General features: G+C 42.0%; 9 protein-coding genes across 9 annotated transcripts; all 9 read left to right on the top strand.

Annotated features, from left to right (window-relative positions):
• Nucleotides 1-205: 205 nt before the first annotated feature.
• LSM04_001809 (Palmitoyltransferase) lies at nt 206-1024 on the top strand (the record flags this gene model as incomplete). The annotated part of the gene is made up of 1 exon (XM_067334274.1): nt 206-1024. One exon carries the CDS (start codon nt 206-208, stop codon nt 1022-1024), a length of 819 nt encoding a protein of 272 aa, XP_067193289.1.
• Nucleotides 1025-1460: 436 nt separating this feature from the next.
• LSM04_005023 (Dynein regulatory complex protein 1/2) lies at nt 1461-2990 on the top strand (the record flags this gene model as incomplete). Its single annotated transcript, XM_067334273.1, has 1 exon — nt 1461-2990. The coding sequence occupies one exon, from the start codon at nt 1461-1463 to the stop codon at nt 2988-2990; it is 1530 nt and encodes a 509-aa protein (XP_067193349.1).
• A 517-nt stretch (nt 2991-3507) lies between these two features.
• Nucleotides 3508-5007, top strand: LSM04_008396 (uncharacterized protein; the record flags this gene model as incomplete). Its single annotated transcript, XM_067334272.1, has 1 exon — nt 3508-5007. One exon carries the CDS (start codon nt 3508-3510, stop codon nt 5005-5007), a length of 1500 nt encoding a protein of 499 aa, XP_067193419.1.
• Nucleotides 5008-5508: 501 nt separating this feature from the next.
• Nucleotides 5509-7131, top strand: LSM04_006856 (uncharacterized protein; the record flags this gene model as incomplete). Its single annotated transcript, XM_067334271.1, has 1 exon — nt 5509-7131. One exon carries the CDS (start codon nt 5509-5511, stop codon nt 7129-7131), a length of 1623 nt encoding a protein of 540 aa, XP_067193394.1.
• Nucleotides 7132-7498: 367 nt separating this feature from the next.
• On the top strand, nt 7499-13954 carry LSM04_007105 (IQ motif; the record flags this gene model as incomplete). The annotated part of the gene is made up of 1 exon (XM_067334270.1): nt 7499-13954. One exon carries the CDS (start codon nt 7499-7501, stop codon nt 13952-13954), a length of 6456 nt encoding a protein of 2151 aa, XP_067193399.1.
• Nucleotides 13955-14636: 682 nt separating this feature from the next.
• LSM04_006300 (Globin) lies at nt 14637-15230 on the top strand (the record flags this gene model as incomplete). Its single annotated transcript, XM_067334267.1, has 1 exon — nt 14637-15230. The coding sequence occupies one exon, from the start codon at nt 14637-14639 to the stop codon at nt 15228-15230; it is 594 nt and encodes a 197-aa protein (XP_067193375.1).
• A 229-nt stretch (nt 15231-15459) lies between these two features.
• Nucleotides 15460-16526, top strand: LSM04_008886 (Adenylyl cyclase class-3/4/guanylyl cyclase; the record flags this gene model as incomplete). The annotated part of the gene is made up of 2 exons (XM_067334266.1): nt 15460-15825; nt 15867-16526. The coding sequence occupies 2 exons, from the start codon at nt 15460-15462 to the stop codon at nt 16524-16526; spliced, it is 1026 nt and encodes a 341-aa protein (XP_067193429.1).
• An 841-nt stretch (nt 16527-17367) lies between these two features.
• LSM04_009133 (Adenylyl cyclase class-3/4/guanylyl cyclase) lies at nt 17368-19221 on the top strand (the record flags this gene model as incomplete). Its single annotated transcript, XM_067334265.1, has 1 exon — nt 17368-19221. One exon carries the CDS (start codon nt 17368-17370, stop codon nt 19219-19221), a length of 1854 nt encoding a protein of 617 aa, XP_067193435.1.
• Nucleotides 19222-20097: 876 nt separating this feature from the next.
• LSM04_001658 (Adenylyl cyclase class-3/4/guanylyl cyclase) lies at nt 20098-22571 on the top strand (the record flags this gene model as incomplete). Its single annotated transcript, XM_067334264.1, has 2 exons — nt 20098-21918; nt 22353-22571. The coding sequence occupies 2 exons, from the start codon at nt 20098-20100 to the stop codon at nt 22569-22571; spliced, it is 2040 nt and encodes a 679-aa protein (XP_067193285.1).
• Between the last annotated feature and the right edge of the window lie 111 nt (nt 22572-22682).

Below are 22682 nucleotides of genomic sequence, written 5' to 3'. Positions count from 1 at the left end.
ACAACGACGACGATAACGGAAAAAGAAACAAAAAAAAACGATACTCTATGTGGAGATATTTTTATTTTATTTTTCGTTAAAATAATTACAATTACTACACGATTATCTTTTTTTTTCTCATTTGGTACCTTGGCTGCTTTTACTTAAATTCTCGCATAAATGAGACCTTATTGCACTTCTTCTTGTGACTGGTGTTAGTCTAGTGATGCCGTTAGGGCCCCCGTGGGGGAATCGTACCTCTGTCTTTGCACGCAGGAACGATAGTAGGGGTAATGAATCGAGTCGTATAGCAGCAAGTAAATCATCCACTCTTGCTGCTGTTGTTTTTACTATTGTAGGACAAATAATTCTACTGATTATCTTATTTCTTTGGTCTCAGTTAGATAGACAAAGTATATTGGCGCTATTGTTTTGGGCTCTATGTTTTAATGTGGTAATGATATGGAATTGGAATCCTAATCCTGGATTTGTTGCGGAATCAGTAGATGCATTATCTCAAGAAGAAGAAAAACTTTTTCATTGGTGTGATATTTGCCAATTACGGCAGCCTCTTCGTTCTAAACATTGTGTAAGATGTGAACGTTGTGTACGTAAGTTTGATCATCATTGTCTATGGATTGGAGGATGTGTAGGTGAGGCGAATCATCTTCGATTCTTTTTACTACTTACAGTGGCATTAGTCTACTTGCTCTATGCATTCTCTGCATTATTGAGCTGTTTTAGTTTTTATGGCCATGACACAGTGGATGCCGGTATTGCACGTAATATTATTCCTTTTATAACTATTTTTATTTGTGGAGTTATGGCTTTATTGGTGTTCATTTTATGGGTATTACATATTATGATACTTCTGAGAAATGAGACAACGTGGGAATTTTCCAGTCGCCATCGTATTACATACCTTAGTTCTCGAAAAGGGAATCCATTTAACTGTGGTATCTGTTCAAATATTTCATTTCTCTTTCGACGTGGTCCTATCGACTGGCGACTCGTTATGCAACGAAACGAACCCGAAATTGTATAGTAAAATCTTCGTACAAATGCGCATAGAAGAAAAGAAAAACAAGAACAATCAAAAAAAAAAAAATGATGCAAACATTTTATCAATATTTTCTCCGTTTCTCTACTTTGCGTTACATTGATATTATTATTTTTTCTTTTGTTTCTTTTTAAAAACTACTCTTATATCGCAATAAACTCATCACTTCTCTTCTGTTCCTCTTATTATTATTATTATTATTATTGTTATTATCTACCTTCTCTAAAAAAGAAAGAAAGAAACGAAAAGAAAAAAGAGCCATCGCCCACACAAAGGCCCCTCGCTACTACTAAAATAGAGAACGACAGAGGCACAAGTCCAATCTCATCCAACACACGCACACGCACACTTATATAATCAGTGGTGTGCATAAGACCCCATTCTCTCTCACACTCTCGCCATCTCTTTCGCCCTTTCTGGAATGCCGGCGGAGAAGAAGAAGGGCAGGCGGCGGGCGAGGAAGTCTGTGAACCCCGTCGCCCTCGAACAGGCCCGCGTGGAGGAGGCGGAGCGGCGGCGGCGGCAGGAAAATATTCTCGTCGCCCGCCTGCAGGAGATGCGGAGCGAAGAGGCTGGCATGACCCGCGAGGCGGCGGCCGCCGTCGAGGCGCGCTGGATGGTTTTTCTGCGGGAGTGCAAGCGGAAGGAACTCATCGCGGAGATTGAAGTCGTGCGGCGGGCATTTGAAACGGCGATAGATCGAAAGAATGCCGTTATTGAAATGTTGTTTCACGACCTGGACGAGGTGGAGGAGCAGCACCGGCTGGTGTTTCATTCCCACATGACAGTAGTGGACGCCCTTATTGAGATGCAGAGTAAACGTATGGCAGAGCTGGAAGCGGAGTTTGAGGCGGATCTTCTAGAGATGAAGGGAGATTATGAAATGGAAATGGTAGAACTGGTACGTAAGCATGAATATGAGGTGGCGGATCTTAAACTTATTCTTGAAAATATGGCCACCGAGGCAGATCAGTTAGAGAAGAAACTACAAGAAGACACCTCAGAGGCGCATGATACGGCAATGGAGAAGATGGAAGAGGAAAGGAAACAAATGCAAAATGATCTTATTCGAATGAGTGAATATATTAGAGCTGAACTAGATACACGTTACAAGGAATTTATGACAACTGCCCAGGTTAATATGAAGGATTACATGGATAAATCAAAGGAAGATGCGGAAACGACAGAGCGCATCGCTTCGCAGATTAAACGTATTGAAAAATTACAAGAAAGTGTGACCTCATGGAGAACAAATTTGGCTCGTAATGCTAAGGAATGGGAGCAAAAAAATACTGCTATTCAACAAGAGAGAGATGCTACTATTCGGCATTTAAAAGCGCTTAAAAATAAAATGCAAAACTGGAGGAATAAAGAAGCTTCTAGACTTGCTGAAGTTATAAAGAATGCCAAAGATAGTGAAGATCAGCTACGTAATGTAGCATCACGGGCTGAGAAGATATTAAGATTGGTAGAACTAAGTAAACCTCTAGAAACAGAACGTGAACAGGTTCTTTCATTTGAATCAAATATCTCAACAAATGAGATTGAACAAGAAGTAAAACGTTTGATTGCAAGTGATGATGCAGTACAATTAAAGGATGAGGCTCTTGCAGAAGATGGAGCAGCATTCTCAGAAGAATGGCGGTTGTTGGAACGCTTTTGGATAAAGTATAATAAGGTGGTCCTTGATAATGTCGCCATATCACAAGAGAAACATCATCTAGAGGAGGAAAATCAAAAGCTTCAAGTCTTACTTAAACAATACTTGAATGAAATTAGTGTCAATGATACTGTTATGCAAGGACCCAATACTCTCTTACTCACCAGTAAGGTTCCTAATGTGGTAGAGGCACATAACAAATCCAACCAGTCCAGTCGTGGGTACAACACTGTGGTAGAAGGGAACAAGTTTATTAGAGATGTATCAAAACAACAAGTGGCGCTTCGCTAAGATATACCATGTGCGCAAGCGAGTGAAAAAAAAATTAGAGAGATAAAAATGAAAGGATGGAAAGAGGAAAAATAATAAAAAACAAAAAAAAAAACAGTGAAATTCCATGTATGTCTATTTTTGTTTTGTTTTGCCTTTTCCTTTTTTTTCTTTCTTTTTTTGGTGTATACACCATAAAGTTCGTTCCTTCCTTACTCTTAATATCTTTGTCTTGACGCTCAAGTTGTTTTTTTTCCTGATGTAAAGTTGGTTTTTTTCTTTTTTTTGTTTGGCAAACCGAAGAAACATGTACAAAAAAAAAGTACGCTGAAAAGAGTTCAATGAGGATGTGGGTAAAGTGTGCCAAGATTTTATTTGATTTCAGCATGTAAAACCAAAAAATAAATAAATAAATAAAACAGGTTGGATAGACCAAATATGAATTTTTCCTCCTTTATTTTTGTTTTTGTTTTTGCCTTCCTTTCTCTCTGTTTCTATATATATAGGACTACTTTTTGAAGGTCATAATACATAATTGATGAGACACTTTATTCTCAGAGAGTATTCTGTACGGCGCCTTTGTGGTTTTCCCTGCCGTTTCTTTGGTAGCACTGTGGAGGCGCCTGAGGCTATTCGAGAGATTCTCGCCGCCGATGAACGGGATCAACGTAAGCGAGAATTGGCTGTAGATACAAGGTCTGTTGTTTTCACAAGTGCCTCGAGTGCTGATCACAGACCACGAATAGCCGCGGCTGAAGCCTTTGATGTGGCCGCCGCAGCACTACCACAACCTCCTAATTTTTGCTTTATGAGTGTTTCATTGGATTATGCCGGAATGATTGATGCCCCTGAAGTTGTATGGTATAACTTATGCAAAGTCAATGGAGTGACACCATCAAATGTGAAACCACAACAACTTCATATGGTGGGTGGTGCTGTACGACACCAACGGCCTGGGGGTGGTTATATTCAATTATTACTTGGTTGTGTACCAGACTTGGAAAGCGATGTTTTTACCTTTGATGCGATTCCTGAAGTAGAGGATTTAACAGAATCCAAGAGACCACCACCAGCAATTTGTTTTTCTTTACTAGATAATAAGCTAGCACTGCAATATGAACGTGTGCTGTCTGGTCACCTTCAGGTTTTAGGCGAGCGGCTTAATGGATTGCCAATTGTAGGAGGTATTTGTCCTCCAGCATTTAAGACGGAGGATAGTAATAATGTAAAAAACAATGAAAATAATGATGCTAATGTTAGTGATGCTGACTCTGTAGCGAATGAAATGGGAGACTCTGTTTTCTTTATTAATGATCGTGTATATACTGGAAGTGCGGCAGGTGTGGTTCTGCGTAGTTCAATGTTGAAAGGACATCAGGTGAATGTTGTCCCATCAATCAGTGTAAAAACGGTTCAGTTAACTTCTGTAAGCTGCACAGATGGGATTTACAATATTATGACTTTAGATGGACAAAAGGCTACAGAAGTTATTAAAGATGTTTACTGTTCCAGCGATTTACAAGGAAAAACATGTAAAGTATTCCTTGGTATTCGACACGATAACGTTTGTATTCCTCTCTCTTTCATTGGTCATCCAGAGAGCGGTCAATTACATTTCACAGCTCCAAAAGGAGTAGCAGTGAAATCTGGAGATATTATTGACTTGGTTGTAGATGAAACAGAATTAGATTCTGAAACTGCAGCTAGCCTTATTATAGGTTTACAAGAAAAACTTTCGGTTACTCACGTTACAAAAGACATTACTGTAGCTCGTGAAGCGCGTAAAAATATTGTAGCATCCTCTGTTGCTGCCTTCCACTTTTCACATGGTGGAATGAATGTTATCGCACGTCCTGAAGTAAATGTAACACTTGGAAACTCCACTGTTCTGTTTGCCCCTTCACTACTGCAACGTTGTATAGGGAAATACTGCCCAACATCAGGATTCTTTTGCCCGGGCCAGATCATTTCATTAGGTAATACCACAGGGGTTTATGCAAGGTCTAGCAGCTACTGTTTTCTTGAAGGACTCAAGTAGTAGTGTGGCAGCTTTGCGAATAGATAAAAGGGAGGGAAAGAGGGGGAACAAAAAAAAGAAAAGAAAAAAATAGTTTTTTGTTTTGTTTTTGATACCCAGTTGTATTTCTTGTTACCGGTACTTACTGGAATATGTGTGATACCTGATTTCTCTTTCTAGGTGTTTTTAGATCCAATTTTTCTGGGTAACAACACATTTTCTTATTTGTATGGCCTTGCTGTACAACATTTTATTTTTTTACTTTTGTGTGTGTGTTATTGTGTGTTTTTTATTTTTATTTTTTTAATTGTGCTCCTTTTTATTTTCTTTTTCATGGTCTCTCTTTCTGCTCTCTCTCTCTCTCTCTTTCTTCTTTCTTATTACAAATGCATCTATGTATTTCCGTCCCTTACCATTAAGGTACATTCCAGACTAGTCCCGGAGAGGTAGAAGAGAGACCCACACTCTCATATATATATATATATATATATATATATATATATATATATCCATTAGGTCCATATGACATGTGCACAGCTGAACTTTGACTGCAGTACGGTTGTGTATGGCGGGTGGTCACCGGCGGAGTTGCATCATTGCGCCCCGCAGTTAGATGTACTCGCCAGCCGTCAGTCGCCTATCGCCGTTTTAGAAACAATCGCCGTTCGTCTGCGTCCATCAATGTTGTACGCCCCATTTGAAACACTGCGTTGTTTTTGGAATCCACTACAGAAGGAATTCCCGTCCGGGGCGGAGGTATTACGGTCTGGCGCCACATGTTGTATGCGAGTTACATGGAATAACCGGGGCACAAGTCAGTCTGCGTCTACAGATGATATGACGGAGAAAGGGATATGGTTTAGGTTTGTATCGACGTTTCAACACAGAAAGTATAGCTTTGAGAGATCACCAAAGCAGTTAACAGTTCTTCTTAGTGTATTACAGATTAGTTTTCCACATCTTTTGGTGCCTGTAGCAAAGGAACCTACACTTCAGGTGGCTCGAAGTCTATTAGGTTTTGTTGAAACACACACAGAAGATCTCTGTGCATACTTACCCCTACTTTATTTCCTGTATGAATTGGATGATAGAAGTGTGGTTAATTTTTTTAACTCTTTAGAAGAAATTGTGCAACGAAGACAATCACACGAATGCAACCTGAATGATGCTCTTAGACCTAGAGAGTCATCTTGGTTTGGTTGGAGTGCACCAAAACCAATATCAGGGGAAACAAGCCTCTCTGATGATATTGCTTTTATGGATGCACATGTCGATCGTCTGCCTCTAACATTAAAGACAAAATTTTTGTTTATTCAAGCAAGAATGGAAGCGTTAAAGCGAGCACAAGATGCCGCGGTAGCCCTTCGAGATGCACTCATAGAGGATGTAGACGCCTTTGAATCTACGGTGGAGTTTTTTGGACGTTCACAGGGGAAATTAGTGTGGTATGGTTGTGAGGGATGGGGTGTGCAACCCACGTTATCATCATCATCCTCCTCATCCTCTGAGGGAAATGGACAAAAGGAAGAAAATAAACAACAACAGCAACAAAATGAGGATGTACGATATTATGTTACAGGAGATACTGATATACAAATAGTAAGAGAGGTTGTCGTAGAATTTATGAATGTTTCAAGTGTTTTACGAGGTCAAGTATTTGGTCCTATACTTACTGCATTGGTAGATTCTGTGCGGACATCTGGGGTGACGGCAAATGCGCAATACAGATATTTGAGATATTTGTTAGATTGTGCCAGAGTAGTTGTATACAATGAGCCATTTCTTACTGATGCAAAAGAAATTCCTAAGAGTTCTCTGGTAGCCCAGAATCCTCTATTACTTCGTCAAGTAAGTGAACACCACGGAAAGATGCGTCAGTTATTACGAGCATTTAAGCTAAACATGGATGATGAACTGCGTATATCGGAGCGGGTAATGCGTAAGTCTCTCCTCTCTTGTTGTACACATTGTTACCAAGCTTTTACTACTTTCTACGATGCCTTTGATGGACGACATCATACTAAACTTATTCCATCTGGTGGCAGAAGAGATTCACCCGTTCATCCCCTGTTGCAATTCTTCTATGATAATGAAGAGGAAAAATGCAGAGGAGGAGGTAATACAGAAGAGCAAAGTAAGATGTAAAATTGGGAGGTAGAAAAATAAGGTTTCCTTTGACGGGAAACATAATCTCCTATAAGGACTTTGTACTTTTTCCAATAATACTTGTAAACTCTTTTTTTCTCTCATTCAATTTTATGTGTGTCTATGTTTTCTGTAATTGTCTGATGTTTTTTTTTTTAAGTTTTCTCATCGATCTATATTTGATCGTATCGACCTTAAGAAGACTTTGTTGTAGGTTATGGAAATAGAGAATTGCTTCACTTTGATATTTTTTCCCTATTACCAACGTTACGTCTCATTTATTTTTCTTTTTCTTCTTATCATTTTTCTTCTTATTACTATTATTCTATGGAGTATTCTACTGTTGCATTTATGAAGTTTCGCTGGGATGAGCCATGTACGTGGGGCGGCTCAAGACACTACTGTGCCGCAATGGCCCGCTAACCTTGATGTCCCCACACAACTGTTGCTGGAGTCTATCAGAGAAATGAATGTTGTGGATGTGCGGAAGGCACTGGATAACGGGGCGGATGTGGATGTTGTAAATAAAGAAGATGGCGATAAAACAGTGTTACATATGGTTGCTGCTCAAAGTTCTGAGGCGTGTCTTATGGTACTTCTCAAACATTCCAGAAAACCCAAATTTTGCACGGATTCAAATGGTCAAACACCACAACATATATGTGCCAAATCGAGTATTACTCTCACTTCCCTCGTACTTCTCATTGCAACATATGGAATGACAGAAGTACAAGACCACCATGGAGATACTTTTCTACATTGCTTGATGAGAAACATAAATATTCCTGAAGGACAACAATTTGAGTTTGTAAGGTGGGTGACTGCTCAAGAGGCATCTTCTCGAGTATTAAACAAAACAAATCACAAGAATGAGACTGTGTTAGATGTGGTATTAAAATCAGGGAGGTATAGTGGATATTTTTTAGATGTCCTATTGAGAAGTGGAGCCCGTGAAGGGAAGGATATTTTTACTATTGAACATCGTAACTTAATGGACTTAGAGGATAAGGAACGTCGAAAGATTATTGAAAATGAAGGAAAACGTTGGCGTCGATTATACCGTACATTTATCAAATATCATAGTTTATTAAATCTTTACTTATCAAAACGTGCGCGTGTTGTGAATAAGGAGGAGTATGGACGTTGTCAACTTTGGCTTCGTGAACACAATGAACGGGGATTCATAGCTACGCAGGCTGTAGAAGGAATTGTTAGGATAAATACTATGGAAAGAGAGCGACGAGTGATGAAATGGAAAGAAGAAAAAGAAGAAGAAAAAAAACAACAGATACAATCATCTGGAGTACTCATGCCCTTATTAGCTACTGAAGAGAAGACACCTATTCATAAATTTGTCGTTTCTCCGGATATGGATGCTCCTTCTGGTGGTGCTATTCCCCATCACACGTTAGGTACAGTAGTAGAACATGTGAGTAATATTGATGTAGAAAAAACATTACAGAGAAATAGGGAACGCACTGCCGTTACTGCAATAATGTTTTACTATCGTCTATATAAAAAACGAAAATTAAGAAAATTGCTGTTACAAGAGTGGTTACAGGAGACGGTAAAAATTGTACCTGAGGCTGTGCTACGCATCCAAGCTCATGGACGTGCTTACCTTGTACGACGAGAATGTTGGAATTCATTTTGGAGTATATTGATGGTACAACGAGTATGGAGACAGATTGTACTGAATCGACGTCGTAGGGCTATTGATATTATTCGTAGTGAAATTGAACGTTGTTGCCTTCAACAACGTGTGAAGTTGTTTATTGTTGAAGGGCTACAACGTCGTGTAAAGGAAAGGATCCGTGGTGTGATGCGGGCGGTAACACAGTTACTATGGAGAGAAAATTTTTGTGCGGCTTTTTGTGAAATAGTTTTTCGTAGGAAACGTGAACGTTCACCTAATATTAAATGTGAAAGTCGATTTAAGCGTTTACAGAAACTGCAACTACGTATGCTGAAATGGTTTTTACTTGTACAGTTTCTTTTGGCTTTATTTATGACTGTCTTTCTTGGTACAATGCCTGAATCATCTAATACTCAAATTACCATGTCTGTTGATATTACAGTAAGCCTAATACTACTTTTAATGCAATTGGCTATGCCTTTACAGCTATGGCAAATATTTGATTGTATCATTATTTTTACCGGTTTTATTTGCGCTTGTACTAAGTGTCGAAGTGGAGTGTGTATTCTTATGTTATTAACACTTAAGCTACCTTTTGTTATTCGCGAATTTTTTCCTGGTAATTCAGGAACAAGTACCTACTGTCGAGCTATTGAACAAGCTGGATTTCATCTAATTCTACTATCTCCACTAGGCCTTGCTGGTGTTGGCTCAGCAATTCGCGGTTTATTATTAAGTGATGCTCTCTTAACAAGAACTGGAAATTGGGGATCTGTATTTTTGGCGGTATGGAGTACACCTTCCCAACAGTATATGATTAATCAACTAGAGAAGCGAGTTGAATCATTTGAACAAGTGAAATATCCTTTATTAAATGTATTACCTGCTCAAATGCAAATGTCAAAACATTACTTTGTAGAAGGAGATTATATACTACTACAGGAACGAACCTCTATTGTACAATTACTAGTTGCTAATTTAATTCTCTTATTTTGGACTTGGACTGCTGTAATTCTTGGTGTACATGATGCGATTCGAAAACATTACGATATTAGTGATGAAACAAAGCTAAGAAAAGACAAAAGTAGGTTTAGAGATACAAAAAAGATGGAACTTCTTAATGAAGCACATCGAGCCAAAAATATGACAGCATTGGGTAAACAATTAGATGGTCTCTTATGGGAAGCGGATGTACGTGCGGCAAAGGAAGCTATTGATGCATCACATTATGACCATAAGGCGGATAATACAGTTCATAAATTTGTACGACGAGTACAGGATAGTGTTATTGCTGGTGAAATGGAACTGGGAAAGTTGAATAAGACGGGAATATCATTCTTTAATGCGCGTATCACCGCCGAGTGGGGAAAGTGGGATTGCCGTAATGAGCATCCAGAGTCAAGGTTTATGTACGATATTGGTATTATTGAAGCAGCACTAGGGATGCGTGAACGTCGAACTTTTGCTGAAAAACTTATGCGACGACAATGGATAGGCCCTGTAAGTAGGAGAGAGACTACAGTATTGATGGTTGTTGTGGTCGTCATGGCAATTTTTCAACCAAACAATTATTGGATGGAGATGACCTTCAGTATTATTTTCGCCGTAGAATTAATTCTTTCTTTATTATTTCTCCGCATAGAATTTATTTTTAGTCACTACATCCGGCTTATTATTCGTCTTTTCTGTGTGGCGGTAGGGTTTATTCCATCTGCGATACCATTTGTTGTTTTCCGTTGCCTTCGGTTTTGTGAGGGATGGTCCAGTATATTTCAAGTATCTGGTATGACACGTTATGGAATTGCTTATACACTACTAACCTTTGTTAACATGTGGATGATCTGCTTTGTTGCCATGAAACAGCTTGGCGCCGAAACGAAGGGAAGAAGTATTTGTAATGGTGAATTAAATTGTTTTCTTACAAGTGTACGGGAAATGGTTTTACCTACTTGGACTCCTATAAATATTAATATAGTTTCTGTGGCTCCAGTAGCTTATCTTATTATTATCGTGTTTCAACTAGTGTTTGTTCCATTTGCTGTTACTATTGCATTACATCCTCTGTTACAGCTTTCAAGTTTTATTGGACGATTTATCCGATTAGTCGTACAAAGCCTACACCACGATGTTGTTGAATATATCAATAGTTATGTGGAAGGTCCATTGTGGTTTTTGCACTGGCGATTGCACAGTGAGCTCCCTGCTGCAATTATCACAAAATTACGCATGTGGGTGTACGATGTAAGGCGTAGAGCTGGAGAATATCATAGGATTAATAGATTTTCATTACGGAGGAGAGCTCGCATATCTAATGCCAGCTATGTTAGTCCTGTAGCATACGCTTGTGAAGGTGAGGATGGTAAATATATTGAAGAAAGTATAGTTTCAAGGTCTCAATTTGCATCTTTTGAAGAGAATGAAGTTTACCATAATCCATCAGTAGCAAAGCATCGAACTTTTCTTCGTTTGAGTCGGGCTCTTCGTCAACCTATTATTCACTACATTAACTCTATTTTAACTGTAATATCAGTATTATTTCTCTGGGCTGTAGATGCTTCTTCTACCTTAAAAGATCCTGTAGCGTTAATTGCTATTGTTTTCCATGTGATAAGTATGATTTCATCAGTTGTCCTTATTCCAAGGGATGCTTCCGCTATTCTTACATTAGTAAGTGTGGTTGCTCTTGCAGTTTCACTTGGATTGCAATACAGCCATAATAAAAATTTTCGCTCATATTTTTGTATAAGATTTCTTTCACTTCTCCGTTTGGGGCAGGTTCATGTGCCATTTTTATTTAGGATACACCGTTTTACACGTATGCGAAGTATTTTTTTTAAATCTGGTTTTAGTATACTTTTTCCTGTAATTGTCACGGGTGTCACTGTATGTATTGTGGAATTGCTTCGTTCACAGGTGTATTTGGTAAAATATTATAATCCTTTAGAAAATAATGAAACATCTGAAGATATGTGGTCTCTACCTAGGCGTTTGGCTTCTCAACCTCGGCGTAATAAATGGTACCCAAATGGAGATGATACTAGAGAATTACTAAGGTACTACTTTAGTGAAGATATGGATATCTTTTTTTCTTTGTTTAATCTCTGGGTACTTCCTGCATGTTGTGTGGCAACCGTGTTAACATATTTACGATGGGTTAATACTAATCTTCTTGATTCTCAGTGCCTCGTAATTAACGCCATTCAACTACTAGAAGATCCTTTAACATTAGCAAGATTTAAGACGTATCGTTTTTATTTTCGTTGGATAGGTCACGTTTTTCTAGTATTAAGTCTACTTTTTGGAATCATTATAAGTCCTACCACAGACGCTACCTCAGATGATCACAAATTATTTTTCGCAATAGAAGTCTTCTTTACATGTATGGGGTTTATTGATAGTTTTTTACGTCTTGTATTTGCTATACATCGTTGTATTAGTTCATGGGCGGCCTGGGCTTGTATGCCGCGAGTTCTTCTAGAGAAGGGTGTTTTGGTGGGTAATACGATACTTCTTTTAGCTGAGTTAGTACAATTGTTATACTGGTCTTGTGCATTTCCGTTAGCTTTGACGCTACTGGTGGAACGTAATTCGTGTTTAATTGATCCAAACTCATATGCATTATATTTCATAACTCTACGCTTTTTACTCTTGATTCGAATGCTTCCTCGTCAGTATGTACTTTCAGTTGCACTGAGAGGGGAGGTTTTTATTTTTGCTGGAGGTTGTGTTGTGGTTTATTTTATTGCTGCTGCTAGCGCACTCGCTGATGCATATGTTGGTAGTACTGGAGTTCCCATGTCAACACAAATGTGGGCACACGCACTTGGTGATCTTTGTCGACAAACTCTTACATCGGCAGGACCGGTTTCGGTAAGAGGATTGTGGACACCTCCAAACTACACTCATATTATTCAGGATATGTTGGCATCTAATGAAAGTATTCGTGTAGTAACAACGGATTATACATCTTGGCCATTTCTTTTGGGACTTGCTGTTGTCGGAAAGGTGGTGCTTGCATCTGTACTTGGTCTTACGATTGGGGCATTCTTTGTTCCTCTGCGTTTTCTTATATTCGGTTCAATGCCAAAGCAAGCCTCATTTCTTTACGAGACACTACGTGGTGGAACAGACGCTATTGTTGACGTTGGTGCACGTTTGCACGATGACATGCGACCTGATGATCGTAAAAAAATACAACATCGGAAGTTTACACGTGTATTTCGCGCTCGAGGTATTCCCATGTGGCTTTTGCCTCATCTTCTTGAAGAGCTTTGCCTCTTTAAGCCTGGCCAACAACGTCGATTGATGTTTATACTTGAACAGCTCTTTGTGTTCCTCCCAATAGCAGAAAAACGGGCACGCTGCGTAGCGGAATACACAGACGAATGGGACTTATACAGCATAGGTGGTCCTGGTTGTATTTCCTTTACGACACTGCCTGTGTACCCAGAAGAGACGCATGCAGGTAATAACGATAGAAATACAGTTTCTGCTAACTCACGATATATCTCGCCACTACGTCTGGTGCAAGTACTCGCGCTATTGGAGTATGAATTTCCACCACATTCCTCTGTGGGATCAAAAATATGGCTTGAGTTCTTTAAAGTAGCGCAACGTATTCGTGGGGCGACACTCATGCAGTCTCTGTGGCGCATGTACTCAGCAGTGAAAACCTTTGAAATGAACACAAATCGCAGTATGACGGACATCATAATAGCAAGCAGATTAAGACGCGCATTCCGGCGGAATCGAATGCTTTCTCGGGTGAGTTTTCTCCGCCACACTACGTTTGAAGAAGCGGTGCGGTTCCAGCCTAATATCTTCAATCCCGGCACCGGTCACTACGATGTACTCAACCGACTTCGGAATCATTTCACGGAGTTACAACCCACAAAAAAACTATGTCCGCACAAGAGTGCTGGACTCTCTTCTCTCCTGTCGAGCGAGGTGTCAACATTAACAGTAACACGAGGAGTAGCAGATGCTTCTACGGGAAATGATCAGAGACCGTGTAACAAATACAGGAATCCCTTGGAGCAAACACCACGTGATTTTCGGCATATCTCGACCTACTTAACAAGAACAACATCTAGTGACGAAAGCTATGATAATCGTAACGTTAATGGCATCGAGATGATGGTACACAACAATCCAGCATTGGTTCCTCACGGCAATAAAAATAGCTAGGCAGTATTATCAATGGAGGAAGTATATATGTATACATATATATATATCGTAACACAAATAAAGAAAGATTTTAAGAAACACACATACAGAACGCAGCCCACAAAAAAAGTGACAAAAACACGCGTTACATCCCTTAAATTTTAAGTATTTCCCTTGCTTAAGGTTGCTTTCATAGTCTAGTGTTCCTTGATTTTCAATTATCGCTGATACTGTTTCTTCCCTCAGGAGAGTATACTGTTAATTGAGAACGAAAGAAAAATGACAAGACGTTAATTCCATGTGAAACTATAACTTTCACATGTACTTGATTCTTTCCTTCTTTCCACTGATATGTTCCTCCTTGGAGTTGCTTCTTCCGTGGCGTGGTGCATTGTCAAGCAGCCAAACTAGAAAAAAAAACCAAGAAAGGTTTGTTTATTGTGTTTTCAAGTTAGAGAAGAGGGGAAGGTGTTCTTCCTGCAGGTAAAGACAATAGTTTCCACTGTTTATCTATTTTTGTTTGTTTGTTTGTTTTTGTTGTGGTTTTTTGTACTGTTTTGTGCCTTTGACTGCGTTCACTTCCTCATTTACGTATTGGGGTTGTGGGGCACTAACACAGGCGTCCATCAGTTAATAAGCATCGACACATATACGTGTGTATATATACATATACTTATCGTTGCGAAGGGACTCCAACTAACAAATGGGTTGTGGTGCATCAGCGGCATCCGTTCAATCCCGTCACCTGAGCGGAGTGGCGCAGCCCAGCAAACCTCCTGTGAACAGGAATGACATAAACCGTATGACGTGGGATAACTCTATAACCAGTGATGAGGTTAAACCCACTGTGCAGGATAACTTCTGTAGAGTAATGGACCGTGCTGTGCATGAGCTGCACATGCGGCAACGGGGTGGACCCACGGCACTTGACGCGGATGAGACGGAGGCTGTATTGCTGCTCTCACGGGAGCTGGATAACATGCGTGCGATGCTCAAGTCGAAGAATGTGACTGCGCTGGGGACGTGGCAGCTGGTCGAGAAGCAGGATGAGATGGACCGCTTTGCGCAGGAGATTTACAAGGAGATCTTATCAAAGAGCCCGAAGACCATGGCGCTATTCTACGGTGTTGAAATGAGTGAGCAGGCGAAGCAGCTTGGTCGGATGCTTGCAACGGCTATTCATGTGTTCGATAAGCCGGATGTGGCGCAACAAATTTTCACTTCTGTAGGGGCACGTCATCGTGCATATGGTGTTACCATGGAACATTATAAACTGATGCGTGATGCCTTTTTTTGAAGTGTTTCCACGATTTGTAAGCAAGAGTGTGTTTGAGGGATCTCGGGAAGAATGGGTGGTTTTCTGGTCAAAGCTACTGGAATCTGTTGAGCGTGGCAGCGAAAGTGCCCGGGGTGAAAAGTATGGGAAAATCCGTCAAGATGAGACTGTTAAGCGGATACAAGAGGAATTTGGGCTTATCAGCGAACGTCAGAAGGGGCTTGATCCGCCCAAACGCTTTGTTGGGGTTATGTATGCCAAGGCTATTGAGCTGAACAGTAGTTTGGCTGTTTTCGATGCCCTCAGGGATCTTCGTTCCAGTAGACGCGTGTTCCAGTCTATAACTGATGTTATCAATGGCCTGGGTGACATGGAGAAGATGAAAGAGTACCTGCTGGAGCTGGGTGCCCGGCATGTGGCTTACAATGTCACAGCCAAACATATGAAGATGTTCACTGAACCCTTTATTTACACGTGCCGTCACTTTCTGGAAGATGAATGGAATATGGCGATGGAGTCCCGCTTCCTGTGGGTGTGGGAATTCATGTTGAAATGGCTCTCTTCTGGAATGGAGGGTAATGTCAAGAGTATGGAGAACACCCGAGCCCCTAATGGCGTAGAGCCGTTTTGTCTGCTTATTGTCGACATTGAGGGAAGCACGCAGCTGTGGGCGAGGGATTCACATTTGATGAGATTGGCGGTCAAAATTACCATCGCATTGTGCGTTTTATTATTGCTCTTTACAATGCATATGAGGTGAAGACAGTTGGTGACTCCTTTATGATTGCGTGTCGGGACGTATATGTGGGCCTTCAGATTGCCCTTTCAGTTCAGATGGAGTTGATGCGCGCATCCCCCATAACGCCTGGGTTCAAAATGCTTGAACAGACAGAGGGTGGTGGTGATCCCTCCTGTTGGCGTAACGACACCATTCGTGTGCGTGTGGCTTTGCAGCACTGTACCGATGCTGTTGCTGTCTACGACACAGTTTACCAGAGATATGATTACTACGGTCCCTCGGTAAACTGCTGTTCCCACATTAAAGGTGTTGGATGTGGTGGACAAATACTAATGTCGAAGGAGTCTCTTGATGTTCTCAGGGCACTGCCGGCGTTTCACGACGATCCCTGTCCCATTGATCTTCGACAGATAAAGATTGACACCACCTTGGAGGACTCGAGGGGTCTTGATGAGTTTATCACTGTGACGGATGTGGGCCCCAGGGTCTTGAAGGACCTTGCCCAACCAGTACATTTGGTGAGCATTACCCCCAAGTGCCTGAGCGGAAGGCAGTTTTCGTACGAGAAAAAAGGTTGATTGGGAACTTTTATTACTGTGTATTTCTTTTTTTAATTGTTTAGGGTCATTATGATGCGTTTATTTCTTTCGCCATTCAACCGTCTGGTGTGGTATTTTCGTATTTCTATTCCTTGGCAATGCAAAGGGGAAAACACGACACTCTTGATATTTGTGTGCTGGACGCAATGTGAATATCGCCCTGTACTGCACCGCGTCTGGTGTGTGTTCTTTGGGTGCTCACTGTGGCCCTGGTGTCTTTTCTTTTTTTTTCTTTTCTGTGTTTATGCCTTCTTGGAGTTTGTATTTGCGCTCTTTTACCTTTTTTCGTGAGACATTTCTTTCTCTTGTTGTTGCCTTTTGAAGGCAGGATTTGCAATGCTGCAGTGGTGTGGCGTTTCATGTTGTTTGCTGTCTTACTTCTGGGATATCCTTCTTTCTCCTTTCTGGGTGGAAAGATCTCTTGGGGTACTGACGCTGATGAGATTTTCTTCTTTTCTGTCTTTTTTCCCTTTCCTCCTTGGAGTTGCTTCTTCCGTGGCGTGGTGCATTGTCAAGCAGCCAAACTAGAAAAAAAAACCAAGAAAGGTTTGTTTATTGTGTTTTCAAGTTAGAGAAGAGGGGAAGGTGTTCTTCCTGCAGGTAAAGACAATAGTTTCCACTGTTTATCTATTTTTGTTTGTTTGTTTGTTTTTGTTGTGGTTTTTTGTACTGTTTTGTGCCTTTGACTGCGTTCACTTCCTCATTTACGTATTGGGGTTGTGGGGCACTAACACAGGCGTCCATCAGTTAATAAGCATCGACACATATACGTGTGTATATATACATATACTTATCGTTGCGAAGGGACTCCAACTAACAAATGGGTTGTGGTGCATCAGCGGCATCCGTTCAATCCCGTCACCTGAGCGGAGTGGCGCAGCCCAGCAAACCTCCTGTGAACAGGAATGACATAAACCGTATGACGTGGGATAACTCTATAACCAGTGATGAGGTTAAACCCACTGTGCAGGATAACTTCTGTAGAGTAATGGACCGTGCTGTGCATGAGCTGCACATGCGGCAACGGGGTGGACCCACGGCACTTGACGCGGATGAGACGGAGGCTGTATTGCTGCTCTCACGGGAGCTGGATAACATGCGTGCGATGCTCAAGTCGAAGAATGTGACTGCGCTGGGGGCGTGGCAGCTGGTCGAGAAGCAGGATGAGATGGACCGCTTTGCGCAGGAGATTTACAAGGAGATCTTATCAAAGAGCCCGAAGACCATGGCGCTATTCTACAGTGTTGAAATGAGTGAGCAGGCGAAGCAGCTTGGTCGGATGCTTGCAACGGCTATTCATGTGTTCGATAAGCCGGATGTGGCGCAACAAATTTTCACTTCTGTAGGGGCACGTCATCGTGCATATGGTGTTACCATGGAACATTATAAACTGATGCGTGATGCCTTTTTTGAAGTGTTTCCACGATTTGTAAGCAAGAGTGTGTTTGAGGGATCTCGGGAAGAATGGGTGGTTTTCTGGTCAAAGCTACTGGAATCTGTTGAGCGTGGCAGCGAAAGTGCCCGGGGTGAAAAGTATGGGAAAATCCGTCAAGATGAGACTGTTAAGCGGATACAAGAGGAATTTGGGCTTATCAGCGAACGTCAGAAGGGGCTTGATCCGCCCAAACGCTTTGTTGGGGTTATGTATGCCAAGGCTATTGAGCTGAACAGTAGTTTGGCTGTTTTCGATGCCCTCAGGGATATTCGTTCCAGTAGACGCGTGTTCCAGTCTATAACTGATGTTATCAATGGCCTGGGTGACATGGAGAAGATGAAAGAGTACCTGCTGGAGCTGGGTGCCCGGCATGTGGCTTACAATGTCACAGCCAAACATATGAAGATGTTCACTGAACCCTTTATTTACACGTGCCGTCACTTTCTGGAAGATGAATGGAATATGGCGATGGAGTCCCGCTTCCTGTGGGTGTGGGAATTCATGTTGAAATGGCTCTCTTCTGGAATGGAGGGTAATGTCAAGAGTATGGAGAACACCCGAGCCCCTAATGGCGTAGAGCCGTTTTGTCTGCTTATTGTCGACATTGAGGGAAGCACGCAGCTGTGGGCGAGGGATTCACATTTGATGAGATTGGCGGTCAAAAATTACCATCGCATTGTGCGTTTTATTATTGCTCTTTACAATGCATATGAGGTGAAGACAGTTGGTGACTCCTTTATGATTGCGTGTCGGGACGTATATGTGGGCCTTCAGATTGCCCTTTCAGTTCAGATGGAGTTGATGCGCGCATCCCCCATAACGCCTGGGTTCAAAATGCTTGAACAGACAGAGGGTGGTGGTGATCCCTCCTGTTGGCGTAACGACACCATTCGTGTGCGTGTGGCTTTGCAGCACTGTACCGATGCTGTTGCTGTCTACGACACAGTTTACCAGAGATATGATTACTACGGTCCCTCGGTAAACTGCTGTTCCCACATTAAAGGTGTTGGATGTGGTGGACAAATACTAATGTCGAAGGAGTCTCTTGATGTTCTCAGGGCACTGCCGGCGTTTCACGACGATCCCTGTCCCATTGATCTTCGACAGATAAAGATTGACACCACCTTGGAGGACTCGAGGGGTCTTGATGAGTTTATCACTGTGACGGATGTGGGCCCCAGGGTCTTGAAGGACCTTGCCCAACCAGTACATTTGGTGAGCATTACCCCAAGTGCCTGAGCGGAAGGCAGTTTTCGTACGAGAAAAAAGGTTGATTGGGAACTTTTATTACTGTGTATTTCTTTTTTTAATTGTTTAGGGTCATTATGATGCGTTTATTTCTTTCGCCATTCAACCGTCTGGTGTGGTATTTTCGTATTTCTATTCCTTGGCAATGCAAAGGGGAAAACACGACACTCTTGATATTTGTGTGCTGGACGCAATGTGAATATCGCCCTGTACTGCACCGCGTCTGGTGTGTGTTCTTTGGGTGCTCACTGTGGCCCTGGTGTCTTTTCTTTTTTTTTCTTTTCTGTGTTTATGCCTTCTTGGAGTTTGTATTTGCGCTCTTTTACCTTTTTTCGTGAGACATTTCTTTCTCTTGTTGTTGCCTTTTGAAGGCAGGATTTGCAATGCTGCAGTGGTGTGGCGTTTCATGTTGTTTGCTGTCTTACTTCTGGGATATCCTTCTTTCTCCTTTCTGGGTGGAAAGATCTCTTGGGGTACTGACGCTGATGAGATTTTCTTCTTTTCTGTCTTTTTTCCCCTTTCCTCCTTGGAGTTGCTTCTTCCGTGGCGTGGTGCATTGTCAAGCAGCCAAACTAGAAAAAAAAACCAAGAAAGGTTTGTTTATTGTGTTTTCAAGTTAGAGAAGAGGGGAAGGTGTTCTTCCTGCAGGTAAAGACAATAGTTTCCACTGTTTATCTATTTTTGTTTGTTTGTTTGTTTTTGTTGTGGTTTTTGTACTGTTTTGTGCCTTTGACTGCGTTCACTTCCTCATTTACGTATTGGGGTTGTGGGGCACTAACACAGGCGTCCATCAGTTAATAAGCATCGACACATATACGTGTGTATATATACATATACTTATCGTTGCGAAGGGACTCCAACTAACAAATGGGTTGTGGTGCATCAGCGGCATCCGTTCAATCCCGTCACCTGAGCGGAGTGGCGCAGCCCAGCAAACCTCCTGTGAACAGGAATGACATAAACCGTATGACGTGGGATAACTCTATAACCAGTGATGAGGTTAAACCCACTGTGCAGGATAACTTCTGTAGAGTAATGGACCGTGCTGTGCATGAGCTGCACATGCGGCAACGGGGTGGACCCACGGCACTTGACGCGGATGAGACGGAGGCTGTATTGCTGCTCTCACGGGAGCTGGATAACATGCGTGCGATGCTCAAGTCGAAGAATGTGACTGCGCTGGGGACGTGGCAGCTGGTCGAGAAGCAGGATGAGATGGACCGCTTTGCGCAGGAGATTTACAAGGAGATCTTATCAAAGAGCCCGAAGACCATGGCGCTATTCTACGGTGTTGAAATGAGTGAGCAGGCGAAGCAGCTTGGTCGGATGCTTGCAACGGCTATTCATGTGTTCGATAAGCCGGATGTGGCGCAACAAATTTTCACTTCTGTAGGGGCACGTCATCGTGCATATGGTGTTACCATGGAACATTATAAACTGATGCGTGATGCCTTTTTTGAAGTGTTTCCACGATTTGTAAGCAAGAGTGTGTTTGAGGGATCTCGGGAAGAATGGGTGGTTTTCTGGTCAAAGCTACTGGAATCTGTTGAGCGTGGCAGCGAAAGTGCCCGGGGTGAAAAGTATGGGAAAATCCGTCAAGATGAGACTGTTAAGCGGATACAAGAGGAATTTGGGCTTATCAGCGAACGTCAGAAGGGGCTTGATCCGCCCAAACGCTTTGTTGGGGTTATGTATGCCAAGGCTATTGAGCTGAACAGTAGTTTGGCTGTTTTCGATGCCCTCAGGGATCTTCGTTCCAGTAGACGCGTGTTCCAGTCTATAACTGATGTTATCAATGGCCTGGGTGACATGGAGAAGATGAAAGAGTACCTGCTGGAGCTGGGTGCCCGGCATGTGGCTTACAATGTCACAGCCAAACATATGAAGATGTTCACTGAACCCTTTATTTACACGTGCCGTCACTTTCTGGAAGATGAATGGAATATGGCGATGGAGTCCCGCTTCCTGTGGGTGTGGGAATTCATGTTGAAATGGCTCTCTTCTGGAATGGAGGGTAATGTCAAGAGTATGGAGAACACCCGAGCCCCTAATGGCGTAGAGCCGTTTTGTCTGCTTATTGTCGACATTGAGGGAAGCACGCAGCTGTGGGCGAGGGATTCGCATTTGATGGGATTGGCGGTCAAAAATTACCATCGCATTGTGCGTTTTATTATTGCTCTTTACAATGCATATGAGGTGAAGACAGTTGGTGACTCCTTTATGATTGCGTGTCGGGACGTATATGTGGGCCTTCAGATTGCCCTTTCAGTTCAGATGGAGTTGATGCGCGCATCCCCCATAACGCCTGGGTTCAAAATGCTTGAACAGACAGAGGGTGGTGGTGATCCCTCCTGTTGGCGTAACGACACCATTCGTGTGCGTGTGGCTTTGCAGCACTGTACCGATGCTGTTGCTGTCTACGACACAGTTTACCAGAGATATGATTACTACGGTCCCTCGGTAAACTGCTGTTCCCACATTAAAGGTGTTGGATGTGGTGGACAAATACTAATGTCGAAGGAGTCTCTTGATGTTCTCAGGGCACTGCCGGCGTTTCACGACGATCCCTGTCCCATTGATCTTCGACAGATAAAGATTGACACCACCTTGGAGGACTCGAGGGGTCTTGATGAGTTTATCACTGTGACGGATGTGGGCCCCAGGGTCTTGAAGGACCTTGCCCAACCCGTACATTTGGTGAGCATTACCCCCAAGTGCCTGAGCGGAAGGCAGTTTTCGTACGAGAAAAAAGGTTGATTAGAGCCGTATTTTTATTCTTTTTTTTTGTTTTATGAATAGCAAAAGTTGTTATTATTATTTTTTCTTTTGTAGTAGCAGTTCTGTATATTCTTCCTATAGAAATGATAACAGGAAAAAGAAGATAGTAACTGGTGTTGTTGAGGAAGAGGTTGAAGAGTTAAAAATCTCATTGTATTGACCGACGTCTGACGTGTTTCTTCTTGGTATACTCAATAGAGTGCTAACTCTTCGTTGCTGTTTGTTCTTCCTGTGTTTTTTTTTTCGTTTGAATATTTGTGGGGGTTTCCCCTTCTATTCATTGTTTGTTGGTTGGTTTTTTTTTTGTATATGAGTTTAGGGTCTAAATGAAGCAGCCATATAAGACGACCTGGCGAGTTTACCTTCCGGGTGTGTTTGTGCTTGGTATTTACAGCTTTGCTCTCTACTTCAGTCGTACACGAAGCGAGGTGATTAAGTATGGTCATGATTTCGTACCTATTTACTCGGAAGACGGGAAATTGGAGGGGTTCACCCATCCGGTGCTTGTTAGGGCTGGTGATAAATACCGTAGTAGTGAGGAGTCGAAGGTAAATTCTGAGTGAAGCAAGCGTGCTAAAGTTGACTGAGGGGATGAGAAAGAGAGGCGTGATTTGTGGGCCTCATGTTGTGTATGTGTGGCATAAGTGAGGATACGTGGTTTTTTTTTATATTTT

This window comes from Trypanosoma melophagium (assembly GCF_022059095.1).
Source record: "Trypanosoma melophagium isolate St. Kilda chromosome Unknown ctg17segment0, whole genome shotgun sequence".
Taxonomy (NCBI): domain Eukaryota; phylum Euglenozoa; class Kinetoplastea; order Trypanosomatida; family Trypanosomatidae; genus Trypanosoma; species Trypanosoma melophagium.
The sequence above is the reverse complement of the archived record's forward strand: the minus strand, read 5'-3'. Positions and strand labels throughout refer to the sequence as shown.